General features: G+C 34.8%; 1 protein-coding gene across 2 annotated transcripts in view; it reads left to right on the forward strand.

The window, feature by feature from the left end:
- The first annotated feature begins 11119 nt into the window (after nt 1-11119).
- The window catches only part of LOC136832717 (sushi, von Willebrand factor type A, EGF and pentraxin domain-containing protein 1-like), a 149494-nt gene continuing 143113 nt past the window's right edge, over nt 11120-17500 (forward strand). For both annotated transcript variants that reach the window (XM_067094205.1, XM_067094216.1), the window contains exon 1: nt 11120-11696. In XM_067094205.1, coding sequence (XP_066950306.1) covers nt 11436-11696 — 261 coding nt within the window. In that variant the 5' untranslated portion in view covers nt 11120-11435. The remainder of the gene's footprint in view (nt 11697-17500) is intronic.

A 17500-nucleotide genomic window follows, 5' to 3' on the forward strand; every position in this document is an offset into this window, starting at 1 on the left:
TTATATATATATATATATATATATATATATATATATATATATATATATATATATATATATATATATACATGTAGACCACATGAAAGGTGAAAATTAAAGACCAGGTACCAAGCGCTTTCGTGTATTGCGTACACTTCTTCGTGGGTACACTTCTTTGTACCCCGAAGAAGTGTACGCCTACACGAAAGCGCTTGGTACCTGGTCTTGAATTTTCACCTTTCATGTGGTTATCTACAATATATATTTGTCACGTGCAGTTTGGTGACTTATCGCTGATATATATATATATATATATATATATATATATATATATATATATATATACACACACACACACACACACATATATATATATATATATATATATATATATATATATATATATATATATATATATATATATTGATTACAGAAATTTAGTGTCCCTATACTTGCTAGTTAAGAGTATTTCTATTCCCAAAAAGGAAAACATACCAAGAAAAGCATCTACAAAGAAAACTAAATGCATATTAAGATAAAGCAGACCTTGAACATAATCAAAACACTTACCTTATGACTTCAGTTGGAGTGTAATACAAAGTAGCTTTTACGTGTTCAAATCATCTCCCATGAGAGGGAGGTCGGATGAACTGAAGTTTGTGACCTGAAATTCGTGAATTGCCGGTTATAGGTAACTTAAGCAAAATACAAGTCAAACATCTTGTAAGCTTTGTCGCCAAGTCTCAATTGAAATAATTTTACAACACAGACACCCTATGTTTTGGGCGAGATCTCGTTGTTCGCTTCTTTTCTCTCTTCTGACAACATGAAAATCAATTCGTCCCTGTTTTGACGAACTGGCGTAACCCATTTTTTTTATAAGTTTTTGGGTTTTGCAGCCATAGTGACCCAGTTTTTTATTCTCTATACCATATTAAAACTTCACCTGTCTGTGTTGTCATATTTTCAAACCAAGTGTCCTCAAAAGATGAACTTAGTAGAAGCTCTGAATAATGTCAAAACCTTTGAAGCCCATTTTCTCAGAATGGGGAAAAAATGTTCACGCCAGTTCGTCAAACTAGGAAAGAGTTTTGCTAAGGATATCTTATTTTGCATTAGCTTATTTTCAGGGCAGAATAAAAGCAGTAATGGAAAGCAGTTAAATAAAATTGTATTCATATTATAAGTGCGAAGAATTATAGGGGCGAGCAACCGCACCAAATTAACATCAATATTAGTGTCTTCGAACTGTGACACTCTTCACGTGGTATAAGAATGATGCATAGAAAAAAAAAAAAAAAGAATGTTTACGAAATGATGAACACTTACTAGGAGGAAGGGCGCACTTTCATGACCCATAAAAGCGAGAAGAGTGTTTTCAAAACAAAGCAGGACCCTTTTCTCATAGTCAGTTAAAATTGGAAGAATGTTAACTTATCAGACTGACACATTCCAAGACACATACAAAACCATTTTTAGTTTTCTGTAAAAGAAACTATTGAGATGGTTATTTGTCTGTCAGTCTGCACTTTTTCTTTCCGCCCTCAGATCTTAAAAACTACTGAGGCTAGAGGGCTGCAAATTGGTATGTTGATCAATCCACCCTCCAATCATCAGCCAAACCAATTGCAGCCCTCTAGCCTCAGTAGTTTTTATTTTATTTAAGGTTAAAGTTGGTCATGATCGTGCGTCTGGCACCGCTATAGATGCCAACAACACAGGCCACGAGCGGACCGTGGCTGAAAGTTTCATGGGCCGCGGCTGAGAGTTTTATGGGCCGTGGCTGAGAGTTTCATAAAGCATTATACGTTGTACAGGAAACTCGACTGCGCCGAAGAAACTTCGGCGCATTGTTTAAGGCTACTTGTTCTGTTACACGAGGAACTTTTTAGATCAACTGCCATTAGATATGAATGGGATTATTATTATTATTATTATTATTATTATTATTATTATTATTATTATTATTATTATTATTATTTCAGCAGGTAAATTATAGAGCAGCTGTCCTTAGTTAATTTATTATTATTATTATTATTATTATTTATTATGTATTTACAAATGATAAAAAATTCCAGGAGAGAGCCTGCTCAGCTCCTTTTCTAGCTGAAGAAGGAGCTAGCAGGCTCTCGAAAGCTCCTAATTTTTTATCATTTGTAAATACATTACTTTACATAAATGTGGATTTTGTATTTTATAAACATATTCACGGGATTGTGAAGAAGATTTGCATTATTATTATTATTATTATTATTGTACAACATGAGCACACATTCACACGCAAGGAAGGACATTAATTTTTCACACGAGGCTACCAGAGAATAAGCTGATCTATGAAAGAAAAGAGAAAATCGCAGGAAAGAGCAGCAAAATAAACAGATTAAAACGAATGACGGAGAAATGTAAACGGACATAAAGTAACGGCGCAGCTTCTCTTAAAATTGTGAGTAATAACATCCACAACGCCACCTGGAAGGCTTTCAGATACTCTTTCAGTAAGAGGAATGAAAAGCCTCTCATATTTCAGGGTGATATTGTGTTATCTGAATGGAGTATAGATGCTAACACACTTCAGCATATGTAGCATGCATTAGTTAAACAAGTAAAAATTGCGCCGAAGTCTCTTCGGCATTATCGAGTTTTCTGTACAGCCGCTACAGCGTATAATCAAGGCCACCGAAAACAGCTCTATTTTTCGGTCGTCTCGGTTTAATGCTGTATGAGCCGCGACCCATGAAACTTTAACCAACGCCCGGTGGTGGCCTATCCTATATCGTTGACAGAAGCACGATTATGGCTAACTTTTACCTTGAATAAAATAAAAACAACTGAAACAAGAGGGCTGCAATTTAGTATGTTTGATGATTGGAGGGTGAATGATCAAAATACCAATTTGCAGCCCTCTAGCCTTAGTAGGTTTTAAGATCTGAAGGCGGACAGAAAAAGTGCACAGAAAAAAGAGCGGACAGAAAAAAGTACGGACGGACGGACAAAGCCGGCACAATAGTTTTCCTTTACAGAAAACTAAAAAACCTGGGCTCTACGGATAGTATCGGAAACCCTCTCTCGAAATATAACTTACGAAAGAATTTCGATGAGAGTCATCCCTTGACGATGGTTAAAGTCAAAATTCAAGTATTCGGGAAAAAGAAAATACAAAGTCGAGCAGTCTTGACTAGTGAGTAAATATCGAGAATAGTGTTTCAACAATGGAAAAAAATTTAAAACATGTACTAATTATACAATCGTTTCGGTGCAGCAGTCTCCCTGAGGACATTGTGCAACTGGAACTTCAAGAGTTCAAGCAAAGATGCAACGTATTATTGCCCTAAAACAACTATCCTTGTATTTTGATAATTTACTTACATTTTATCTATTTATTTATTAATTTGTTATTAATTTTTTTTTCTTTTATAACAACTGATCTCTTCTTTCTGTATTTCCTGTCACCTTCTTTCACTTTTTGCAAATGAACACTGTATTTGTTGGAAGATTGAATTTCAAGTCAGTGGCCCCTGTGGTGGGCTTGTTCCATATGAATACGGTTCATGTTCTGAATAATAATAATAATAATAATAATAATAATAATAATGATAATAATAATAATAATAATATAAGAAGCCTTACAGGGAATATCAAGTTCTCCGGCAGCAGTGGAGACGTTCACTTGATGCTGCAGAAAGAAGGCGTGGATTACAAGGCACTGCTAAGTTTCGTCAAGCATTGACAATCACTGAGCGACAGTAATTTTTATTCTCACTGGATCACAGGGTGAGAGCGCGGTAAGAGATTTTTTGTTCAGTCAAGTTTTTACTTTTGCGAGAGTATCTCCTCAATTGCCACTGAGGTTACCTTTTACTGTAGCGTTCTTAATCCCCTACGGCTGAAAGTCACTTCATTTTGCTTTTGGGCGAGGTAACACAGAGAGCGAAAGTCGCATCATCAGCGTATGACTCTCTGACTGTCATAACAAATAATCAGGTCACTCATGAAGAGAAAAACAATAACGGTCCAAGAATACAATGTGGAACTCCAGACACGTAAGAGTACTATTGACAACAGCAGTCTATAACTGATCACATAAAATTACAAAAAAAGTAAAAAATGTTTCTTCGGTGCAATCGAGTTTTCTGTACAGCGTATAATGGTGTATGAAACTCTCAGCTACGGCCCATGTAGCTGAACATTTCCTAAAACGAAAACTAAATTATTCTAAAATTATTATCATTATCAACGTGTTACTATAATGCCGGTTTTAATTACCGTTTCGTCGCATACTAATCCTGAAATAGGGTTTTTTTAGCGCTAATCCTAATCCTGCTTGTATTAAGCTGTTTAGATCAAAGTTTAAAAAAATATCACATCTATAATAAAAATGAATACATCGGACAGAATTTCTAAGCTTAGTCCACCGATTATATTACTAGGGAACATAAGGCTATTTGGTCTGACGCACACAATAAATAAAATAAGATTTTCACTCATTTTTGTTACGAAATAGATTGCTCTAGTTGGAGGTGCTTACATTATCTCCGTATTAGCGAATTTTCCGTAAAAAGGAACGAGATTCAGTTCACCAGTGCATATAAGTAGTCTATGGACGTGGGAAATGAAACTAAGAATCATCAAGAAATACATAACAGTTTATCTGTATCATTAAAACTTACACATGTTGTGACCCTGAAAAAAAAAGAGGATAAGAAAAGAAATGAGCAGCTAAGAGTACAATGTCTGGGTCACAGGGTAGAGTTAGAAATGTTTGTCTCACATTGCAAGCCGTTCCGTCGCGAAAGAAACTCACAAAGGAGGGTTGTAATCTTCACCTTTAACAAGTCGTTAGAGACGGCAGATTGTCCGTGGAAAAGACAGATGGTGTAAAATGACTTTCAATTTTAAACGTCCTCCGTTTTTTGTGACAGAGAAAAAACTTACGAAAATGAAGACAAAAATGTTAGGGTCATACTTAAAGTTATTTGATCAATGGTACTTATTTTCAGTATCTCTAAACATATGTAAGTTGAAAAAAATAATATGTGACGAAACAGTGTTCATAATTCTCACTGTGTCTTGTGAAGGTTAGATGATCATCGTAATTAGTAACTGCATACTTATAATTAAAAAAAAAACATAACCGAGTTCCCTTTCTCAAACAAACACACGCACATTGGAATGTGTATGAGAATGTCGGTTTGTTTATCACGAAAAACAAATTATTATAAGTTAAAACTATCAATAAGCCCACGTATCATTCCTGTTTATGATGGTGTAATCAAATCAGAGATCATTAATTACGGCCACTCCGTTCGCGCTCACAGCAGAAATAACTTGTTTATTTCATAGGGACGAATTTAAAACATTTTGTTTTATATGAATAACATATCTCATAAAAAGTTCAGTACTGTTTTAGGTTCTATCATACTGTAAATAATTCAATACACCTTATTAAATGTATTATCACAAAAATATATATATAAATAAATAAATATATATATATATATATATATATATATATATATATATATATATATATATACATATATATATATATATATATATATATATATATATATATATATATATATATATATATATATATATATATATATATAAATATAGTAATCAAAAGAAGCTGTTTCTTTTCTCATTAAATTTTAACCTAGAATATCAATAACATCAAATGTAATCACTAAACAAAACAAAACTGAGCCGAAGTTTCTTCGGCGCAGTCGATTTTTCTGCACAGCGTATAATCAAGGCCACCGAAACCAGATCTATCTTTCAATGGTCTCGGTATAATGCTGTATGAGCCGCGGCCCATGAAACTTTAACCACGCCCCGGTGGGGCCTGTCCTATATCGTTGCCAGACGCACGATTATGACTAACTTTAACCTTAAATAAAATAAAAACTGCTGGGGCTAGAGGGCCGCAATTTGGTATGTTAGATGATTGGAGGGTGGATGATCAACATACCAACTTGCAGCCCTCTAGCCCCAGTAGGTTTTAAGATCTGAGGGCGGACAGATAAAGCCGGAACAATAGTTTTCTTTTACAGAAAACTAAAAAAACTCAGCATGTGAAGCGTGAAAATGGCAATAACCGTTTTTCTCTGGAGCCATATCTTACAACTGTTATACACTTATCTATTTAGCAGAATATAAAGTTTATCGCCTCATTCATTTTTCGAGACAAAACGTACGAAATGGTTCCATATCTTTGTCTCTTTTTCATTTTCAATAAGGTCCCCTAAACTTCAACCTCTACCAATACCACCAAAATTCCTAAGTGCTCCTTTGCGTCCAGTAAGTTCTTTTTCAGGAAGATGCAATATACCTATCTATCTATCTATCTATCTATCTATCTATCTATCTATCTATCTCTCTCTCTATCTCTCTCTCTCTCTCTATCTATATATATATATATATATATATATATATATATATATATATATATATATATATATATATATATATATATATATATATATATATATATATATATATATATATATATATATATATATATACATATATCCCCATATTACCCAAATGGCTTTCAGTGAACGGGTCCACATGTAGCAGCGGGATAGCAAGCAGTGTTCGACAAGATTTTTAGAATGTCATTGTGGACGAAAGGGCGATTTTTTATGACCTCCAATGAGACATAAACGTTTAATCCCGGGGAGTATAACGTGACATGTTTGGTTTCGCGAGGTAATAAAACAGCTTTACTGGTCATAGTGACATCTGCACAAACCTTACGTCCCCTCTCTTTGATGTCATCTGTGTCCGTTCGGTCCTTTACGGCGATCTGACCAGTATTGTCATTCACAAATTCTGGTTATTCCGAGGGAATATCAATAGAATTTCAACACGCGACAGAGATATTATGAGCTAACGCTTGCTTTCACATTCAGCTTTTTCCTCTGTAGACTATAATATAATAATCATATTTGTCAGTGCATCTACGATAAGGTATTAAAGGCATTAAAACTAACTTTCTTTCTGCTTACCTTGAGGGGTAATTCAGGACCATATCATCTGCACAGATTAGACTTGCGATGGTCACACCACTGATTATGCAATATGTGGAGGGCAATTCCAGTTCAGTGTTTAGGGCATAATGTATTACATTCATTGAAAAGGAATGGGGAAATCATGCTGTCGGAACTATGACTGCCAGGTAATTCAGTCTCGTATCTGCATTTGGCAGTATCTAACTCCAGGCTCTGCCAGCCAAGCTTCCTTCTTATGATCCTGCTTCTCCTTTTTAGACTCATTTTTATCTTTTTGCCTGACAGCTTTGGCTCTGTTTTTGTTTCTGGGCAACAACTACTCCCTTCTCTTTTTCTCAAGTCCTTCCTTGGGGTCCATATTATTATCCACTCTCTTTATCTGTATTACATATCTTCAGCATACTTCTTTTATTTATAATGTTCCCAACTCTGCAGTCGTTCATATATACTCATATCTTCATCTACCTGCCATCACCCGTCATTCTCATACAAGTATGAGCTGCTCTTTCTGCATCTCCCGACGCTTATTTTGAAAGCGCATCTGAATGGCGAGTAATTCAGTACAGGTCGGTAACTTCAGGACATAGTTTTTGAGTGCTTTCTGTTTACATTCCCCTCTGCACCAGTATCTCTTTTAGGTGATAAAGTAAGGCGAGCGCTTTGATCTATTTTTCTTGGAATATTTTTCTTGGAAAGCTCACGAGACTGGTACTGACAAATTTACAACTAAAAACTGATAGCTTTGTTCAGTGTTACAGTTATTACAACTTTTTATTTAGCCATCCCTATCTTAATTCCTCTTTTGTTTTCAGTTTAGAAAAAGCCTATCAAAGGTAACTCGTCTAACCGATGGCCCTGCACTTACCTCATCTTCATGATCGTAAAGATTATGCAAATGCCCTCCCACAAGCCCACACGGCCAAAGAGCACCAGCGGTTTCTTCTTGACTATCGGGGAGAACAAGGTGTTCCAAGGTCAGCGATACCAAATTCTCAGGTGGAAATGAATGAACTACTCTGACGATTCGAAGCGGCTTGTACTAGAAAAACATAACATGAAGAAAATGGAAGTAATAAATGTATTTGAAGAACCACCGAGAAAAGGAAAGCATTTTGAATACTTTGTACCATCAAAATGAAAATATACGTTACAAGATTATTGCTTTTGAAATTGTGTAAAAAAAATTAATCAAGATTTTAAGCCACAATTCCTAAAATACACAAAATATTGTGTACTGACCTCGGGCACAAGTGAGTTTGAGAATCTTCCTTTTTACTATCAGGTGTGTATGATTTCTCTCAATCGTCTGTTTATTTGTTTGTACTGTTACCCAAACATATATGATGTAAATCTCCACTACTATGGAATTAGTTAACTTGAAGATGTTATAAAAAAAAAACACAGACTGAACCGGTTAGGATAAATACTCTCTTCCATTTTTACCCAGTGTTACATCAGCATATATGTCACGTGACATGAAGATTTCACACACACACACACACACACACACACACACACACACACACACACATATATATATATATATATATATATATATATATATATATATATATATATATATATATAGATGCTATTCTTTATCCCAAGCTCAAAGCCATACGCTGAGAAACGCAAAGCACCTATAACACAGTACAAAAATTTAAATTACACGTAAATAGAAAGAATATTTTGCAGATATACTGAAAATTATCGATGATAATAATAATAATAATAATAATAATAATAATAATAATAAATTAAATTTTTCCCCATCTTTAGACCATACACAGATGCAATACGCAGGCACAGTTCGCTAAAAAAGGAAGTGAACGGCAATTCTCAAAACAACAACAGTAATAAAAATAATGTGCAGAATGGTAGCACTGGGTCAGCTAACGTAATTGAATATATTTCACAGTAGGAGACAGAAAAGATGTTATATTTCTTGATAATAAGAAAGATGGTGACAACATCATCATCCCAGAAAATGAAGAGGCATGGAGAACACGGCAGAAACATAAACAACACGACGTAGGTATGTCTGACAAACGGGGCGTAGATAAGGCAGAGGAAAATCGTATTTCATAAATACAGAGGAAGAGTAATAATAGCGTAATAATGACAATATCGATAGCAAGCAAAAATGTCAAAGAAAAAAAAAAAGCTAGCATGCACAGCACTCAAGTTCATCCATTATTGGAGAAAAATCAGTTAGGAAACAGACGTATCTATATTACTTTTGTATTTATCTATCTGTGTAACTATCTGTCTATCAGTCTTTCTGTCTTCCTATCTATCTATCTATGTATCGATGTATGTATCAATTTATGTAGCTATCTATCTATCTATCTATCTATATATATATATATATATATATATATATATATATATATATATATATATATATATATATATATAGTGTTGCCCTTCAGGTTTACAGTAAGTCTTATGTAATGATGTCGCCAGTCCCATGATCTTGTATCCCAGGCTGCTAAAATCCGCTGGCGACTAACAGCCAGGTGCATTATTCACAATACTTACAGCAGAGATTCATTGTGTGTGTGTGTGTGTGCTACAAGGGTTTTGTATTTGTAAAACCTTTTTCAACAAGAGAGAGAGAGAGAGAGAGAGAGAGAGAGAGAGAGAGAGAGAGAGAGAATGTTATCAGTAAAATTACCCAACTGGCTCAGAAATTGAAAAATAATTTTCATAATTCACAACCGGCCATAATCGCTTTCTCGTTGTTTTAATTCGCTGGAAAAAAATTTCAAATGTATAAGAGAGGGTGACTACATAAGAATGTCTTAGGTGTATCTAAGCTATTGTTCACGCTGTCTAAATATGCGCGAGGAGAGTGTGGATATTAGATGAGAGTGTACTGAAAACCGGAGTTACATCGCTTGAACTTGCTAACCTTTTGTCTTAAAGCTTATCATAACTCCGTGCTCAGTGTGGATTTATGCTTTCGTTAGACATATTTTTCTTCTTCCGTTTCTTATTGCTATCTCAGCTATTTTCCTCAGGACTTGACCTTGTAAAACTTAAAAGACAGAAAATTTAAACTGACAATATTATCAAACAATAGAGAGGGAAAGGAAGTTCCAAAACAACTCTAAGGGGCCTTTCGCTCGCCCATCAAAAAAAAAAAAAAAAAAAAAAGCATAGAGCAGATTTGACAATTCATTTTAGTAAAATCTTTTTCTATACCTCTAACTGAGAGATGATGCATATGAATCAGGAAAGTATCGTTCTGACCCTAATAGTTCGATATCATCATTAATATCCTAAGAGATAAATCTGTGCGATATATCTTGGCCTAAATTGGTATGATACATTTTTGCTGATATTATCCGTTAAAAACATGTGTGGAATTACCAGAATCTCTAGCAGTTATCAATATCGTATAGTATATTAGCCCAAAGGTTAAGTAACACCAAACTGAAAATCATTTTAAGGTCCACTGAAATAAAATATTATTCCCCATTAGTATTGGCCAATCCGTAGAGTTATAAGAGGTCCATTGAACTTCGGAAATCGTCTTTCTGCCTAACCAAGAAAACTGACCATTACCTAGAATTATACATTTAGTGAATTATCAGCCCATGGTACTGCACATCACCAGTAGATGGAATATGCCCTGATTTGCAGTGAAAACAAATATCCATTACTTGTCACCAGGATGATCTGTGACATCGTAAGCCTGCTGATAAAATCCCCTACACGCACAGCCATACAGAACAAACGCTTCTTTGTCTCCTGATTTTTTCAGCGCAAAACTCCACATCAAACTACTGATGCCTTGTAAGGGCTTAATTTAAGCCCTGTTTATTGACTTAATGTTCTTAACTATGCCGAATGAGCACGGGTTTGTTTATTCCCGATGGTACTCTAACTCTTCAAGTATCCCATACAAAGGGATTCTTTGTGTTAGGCTGGGTGGGCATTCGAGAGGTTACCCGAGATGAGGGAGGGAGGGAAGGATAAGGTGGAGATGCTGCTGCGACTATGCGAGGCATTCCTCCCGGGCCTTGTCCACCAATCCACCCCTCTTCTTCTTCTTCTTCTTCTTCTTCTTCTTCTCCTCCTCTCCTTGGGGAAGCTCTCGGCACTCGCTGGCCGCTTAACTCGTCAGTCAACTTCAAGACTCAGACTCAGTCTTGCGAGAGTTTTAGCTCTGCTACGTTGAGTCTCTGGTGCCTGATGCCCATAACACTTTCCCTTAGCGTTCCTCGGTGATTATTCTTCGGCGCTGATTTTCACGAGAGACACCTGCTGAAATATGGTGTTGAATGCCTTGATTACTGATCAAAATGTAGCTGTATCATAGTATCTGTTACGTTCGAAAAAGATTTTGCCGATGTGTCTAAAATGTAATAAAACCAGAGAACTTGTTAGAGTCTAAAATAAAACAATCAGACAGATCAAAAAAAGTGTCATCTCAAAATGGTACAAACTGCGAGGTGTGTAGCTCCGAACCTGGCGGGATCCAGGTTTGGTCTTCTGGCGGCATTGACGCTGGTGGTGCTGTGTTTGCCAGCGACGTTATCGTCCGATTTCAAGACGGAGAAACCGCCGTACAGCGATTTTCTAAATTATGGCAAAAAGAAGCTTAAACCAGGACCCGAACTGGAAAATGAAATTATCAAATCGAAAGTGGAGGTCCTCGGGGAGATTCTCAAACACCACGTGCAGCGTCTAAGACAAGTAAGTTATACCTTTAGCGCCCAATCACTCGATTGTTATTCAGTGAATCGTCCAAAACGTAAGATTTATCAAGGGAACAATTTCGGCTCCGCCAGCAAGAGAATGATGTTGATAATGGGGAACGCGGAAACGAAGTTCAGCCCAAGAGATCTCTATCAATATTGCTCTAGGAGTTGATGGCCGCAGTAACTCTTACTGAAGCTCATTTCTTAACAAAGTTCCCAAAGGAAGGCAGCAACTTTAATTTTGTAAAATTATATTGTAAAGATATGGTTTTCAAAGACAAGAATGTATATGAACGTTTGGTTATGAATAAGAGAAAAGCTTCCATTTTACGAAATTTAAGCATTTCACAAAGAATTTGTGTAGGGTTGAAAACATTTTATTCTAGATAAATATATGTAGCTGGATATTTGTTGCAACCTATTGTAAATCATTTAATGAACAAAAACTTAAAGAAAAAAGATAGAACTCCCGTATTGAATGACGAAGTGAGAAATTTGTTAAAGTTTATATGTGACAGGCGGCAATTACCAAAATAGGAACTGTGTTGCCTGTGGATAAGAGAAAATTTATGATTTTTTCTCTTAATGAAAATTACTTTTGAATTTCCCAGATCTAAGTTCTTTCCTTAATTTTACATCTAGAACATAACGTTTTAAAGTTAATTTTGAATTAAGGCCGATGGGGAGGGAAACCATCTGCCTCAGTCTACCCCTTGTATAGAGAAAACCATAGACAGCCAATTACCTTCGAAAAAAAGAGTTGGCCCACTCCAAGAAATTGGCGAAATTTATCGTTAGTATTGAAAATAAATTCAGGGACAGAATTTTTCGGTAGGTTAAAGTACAAGAGGGAGAGTCTTCCTACTGAATATATATATATATATATATATATATATATATATATATATATATATATATATATATATATATATAATCATATATATATATATATATATATATATATATATATATATATATATATATATATATATATATATATATATATATATATATATATATATATATATATATATATATATATATATATATATATATATATATATATATGTAAAATATATGTATATATATTGTAGTAGATAGATAAATAGATAGATAGCAACCTGGTATTTATTTCATTCCATAGGCCAACCAAGCCACAGTGGAATTAAGCGGAACGTAGTTAAAGTGCTCCATTTCTTTTGGGAATCAACCCACGATATCCCACTAGTGGAGAGTGTCTCTTAAACAGTGGGTGATCATTATACCATTATATTCTGTGTATGTATACTCTATATATACATATATACTGTATATATACATATACACACACACATATATATATATATATATATATATATAATGTTTAAATATATATCAACTTTAAGGTATTTCCCTAATACTGGTTGGTTCAAAAGACTAGGAAGGTCAATGGTCACTACATTATTCATACTTTAACTAGATAAAGAATAAAACAACATTAACACCCTACCTACACTTTTGGATAGGGAAAAATCCATATTACATCTAACACTCTATACACACTGCATACAATCTCGTTTCCTGAATTCTCAGGTTCTTCCATTCCTATATCTGGCTCATTCCATGTACCCAGCTCTCTCTAGTCCCCGTTTTACTCCTCGAAGCTGTCACTATCGAAACGCAGACGGTTTTCCCCAAATGCTACCGCATGACCAAACCATCTAAAAGTACTGATCCAAAATTTTTACAGTTTGTCTTTTTATCACCTCTTTGAAGAATCTCCCAACTACTCAGTCTTTCACTCATACATACTTCAGACAATGAAGGTTTTTCACCCTTTCATCTGAACAGCCTCAAGCTTTTTTCAACCATCTCCATTGTACGTCCACACTTCACTTTCATAAAGGAGAGTTAGCTCACCAATTCCTTCACACGTTCCAGATTGGGGGCATTAGAACAACTAAACAGCAGTCAGTGCTAAGTGCATCTTTATGCTGATTCAAAAGAGTATACCCCCTGCTGCCAAAATTTCCGCGTCCTTGTCCTTATCATTTAACTATAAAATCACATTGTACACACACACACACACACGCTCACATATATATATATATATATATATATATATATATATATATATATATATATATATATATATATATATATATATATATATATATACATATATATATATATGTACAAACAAACACGAAAGTGCTTATAAATATTTCATGCATTACACATCATTTTCTTGTTGCTTTTCAAGTCTAGCATTTTAGTGAACGAATAGCTACCCTACCATTCCCGTGCGAAAAACACGCCAGTTGTCAACCATTTGTCTCTGTGTTATCTGCTTTGAGTTTCATACATTCGATCGCGGGATTGTTTGTCTGTACCCAGGCACTAGGGCACGGTGAGTGTCCCTGAGCATGACTGTGCATGGTACACAGCTTGAAGATAAATAAAAAACGTTTTTTTTAGCTAACGTCTTCTTTTAGAAGGCAAACAAAAACATCATGGGAGCAGCCTCTCTCAATGACATTATCAAGTAGAGAAAATACTTCTGTTGTTGTTATTATTCTTAAGGGTAGCAATAAATTTATAAGATTTTCTGTTTTAGAAATATTTAGTATATTATATCAGATGAGAGAGAGAGAGAGAGAGAGAGAGAGAGAGAGAGAGAGAGAGAGAGAGAGAGAGAGAGAGAGAGAGAGAGAGAGAGATTTAAATATCTGTATATGCATCAGATGAGAGGGAGAGAGACACTGAAATATTCTGTATGTACATCGCATGAGAGAGAGAGAGAGAGAGAGAGAGAGAGAGAGAGAGAGAGAGAGAGAGAGAGAGAGAAATATTCTGTATAATCATCAGATGAAAGGGAGAGAGTGAGAGAGAGACTGAAATATTCTGTATATACATCACATGAGAGAGAGAGAGAGATTTAAATATCTGTGTATGCATCAGATGAAAGGGAGAGAGAGACTGAAATATTCTGTATGTACATCGCATGAGAGAGAGAGAGAGAGAGAGAGAGAGAGAGAGAGAGAGAGAGAGAGAGAGAGAGAGAGAGAGAGAAATATTCTGTATAATCATCAGATGAAAGGGAGAGAGTGAGAGAGAGACTGAAATATTCTGTATACACATCACACGAGAGAGAGAGAGAGAGAGAGAGAGAGAGAGAGAGAGAGAGAGAGAGAGAGAGAAATTGAAATTTCTGTATATACATCAAATGAGAGAGAGAGAGAGAGAGAGAGAGAGAGAGAGAGAGAGAGAGAGAGAGAGAGACTAATATTCTGTATGTACATCGCATGAGAGAGAGAGAGAAAGAGAGAGAGAGATTGAAATATTCTGTATAATCATCAGATGAAGAGAGAGAGAGAGAGAGAGAGAGAGAGAGAGAGAGAGAGAGAGAGAGAGAGAGAGAGACTGAAATATTCTGTATAGCCTATACATCACATGAGAGGGAGAAAGAGAGAGAGAGAGATTAAAATATTCTGTACATACATCAGATGAGAGTGAGAGAGTGAGAGAGAGACTGAAATATTCTGTATATACATCACACGAGAGAGAGAGAGAGAGAGAGAGAGAGAGAGAGAGAGAGAGAGAGAGAGAGAGAGAGAAATTGAAATATCTTTACATGCATCAGATGAGGGAGAGAGGAGACTGTAATATTCTGCATGTACATCGCATGAAAGAGAGAGAGAGAGAGAGAGAGAGAGAGAGAGAGAGAGAGAGAGAGAGAGAGAGAGAGTGGGGTGCAGGAGTACTTTAATTGAAGATCTGCCTTGAAAAATAAATTTTCTCCCACGTCCAGGGCTAATCATAATGCTGAAAACGTGACTTGCATTTGGTTGTTTCTTGTTGTTGTTGGACCCAAGTACTCTTGCTTTAGGGAGAACCTCCTTCTGGGTACGGGGTGTGGGTATGAAAGTGGCTATATATCTCGGGATGAGGTATTCTTCTAGATGTTTATAGACGATAATGAGCTTTTTATTTACCGTTCGCGTTTAACTTTGCGAAGATTGATAATAAGACCAAAAGAAATTAAGAATAAAAGAGATAAATGACAAAATACTAATCAACAAAGCCTTTTAACACTGATGTATATACACGCTCTTGATGACCAATATCAACAACTGCAATACTTAAAACACACACTGAAAGAAATACCTGGAAAGCTTTTTTGGAAATATACGAAAAAATGTTAAATCTTAGACTAATGTTCTAAGAAGAAACTTGCCTTATGTATTCCAAAATTGGTTGATCTTTGTTAGAATCAAATTTCATTTCATTACAAATACAAAGAAAACTAAATCCAAGCATTATCTGAGTTTCGTTATCTAATTCCCTTAATCTTATAAACAGGCGGACAGACAAATAGACCAACACATACACACACACACACACACACTCGCGCGCATGCACACAAAATGTAAATAAGGAAAAGCAAAACGGTAATATATATATATATATATATATATATATATATATATATATATATATATATATATATATATATATATATATATATATATATATATATATATATATATATATATATATATATATATATATATATATATATATATATGAGAGAGAGACAGACAGACAGACAGACAATCGATAGACAGATGATACTGTTCATCCCTTTGTTCAAATTCATTTGCAATTATAGTGTATATATATATATATATATATATATATATATATATATATATATATATATATATATATATATATATATATATATATATATAATTGTAATCTCAAGAGAAGCTCGTCTCACACAGCTGTCCTTAATGGATATGATTTAAGGACCATTATTTTGCCGACCGCACTCGTACCTCAAACTCTGCCTCTCTTTTGTTCCGGGTAAACGTCCGCTTCTCTTTGTCTACATTTCCTTAAGCGTTATTTCAGAAGGAGCTTTTGAGAGTGTGCGGTTTGCTCTTACAAAGGAAGAGTAAAAATTAAGATAAATAGAATGGCATTTTGCTGCTCATTTCTGTGCTGAAACTAAAAGAATCGGAGAAGAGTTTTGAATTTTAAATTCTTGGGATAATTTATGGTTGAAAGTTCGTAAGTAACAAATGTGTCTTTCTAATTTTGACAGACTAACTGGATACGTCTTATGCATGCAGTTTAGTGGTATTTAATATTAGCGAAATATTACGTTATTTTTTTCTAATTTTGACAGACTAAATGGATTCGTCTTATGCATCCAGTTTAGTGGTATTCAATATTAGCGAATTATTACGTTATTTTTGTTAGAGACTAAGAAAAATTTACGTTAGAATTATATATATTGTATAAGCCTTCAATCACAAGTCTAAGCATAAAAATACTAAAGAGTAACAGTTGGAATTTTTTTTCCTCAACATCTGTAGGATTTTTTTTTTATTTAGTGCAAATGTTATAGCTCATTTCTATAAAGATACAGAGTTTGATATACCTGTGGCAATAGCATGAAGCATAAGCATACTGAAAACTGAAGAAATTATACATAAAAACATGGGAAATTTTATAACTTTCTATTTCTACCTTTTATTTATCTCTTTTTTTCCTTTTTCTTTTTTTGCTAGGATTGAAAACTGAACTTTCATGTTTTTCTTTGGCTGAAACGGGACTTCAAAGCTTTTTGTCATTTATTTGCCGCGTCCATTTCCCCTTCGCAATTTTTATTGCAAATCTCCCATTGTCACATCCCAGGGAGGCGAACAGCCTTCCAATAGTGTCGAGGTATAAGTTGTCCCGCGCTAGATTCTTCCATTTATATCTTCCTTTACAGCGACAGAACATTGAAATTTCTCACTTGGAGTGAAT

The sequence above is a fragment of the Macrobrachium rosenbergii genome, chromosome 4 (assembly GCF_040412425.1).
Source record: "Macrobrachium rosenbergii isolate ZJJX-2024 chromosome 4, ASM4041242v1, whole genome shotgun sequence".
NCBI classification, from domain to species: domain Eukaryota; kingdom Metazoa; phylum Arthropoda; class Malacostraca; order Decapoda; family Palaemonidae; genus Macrobrachium; species Macrobrachium rosenbergii.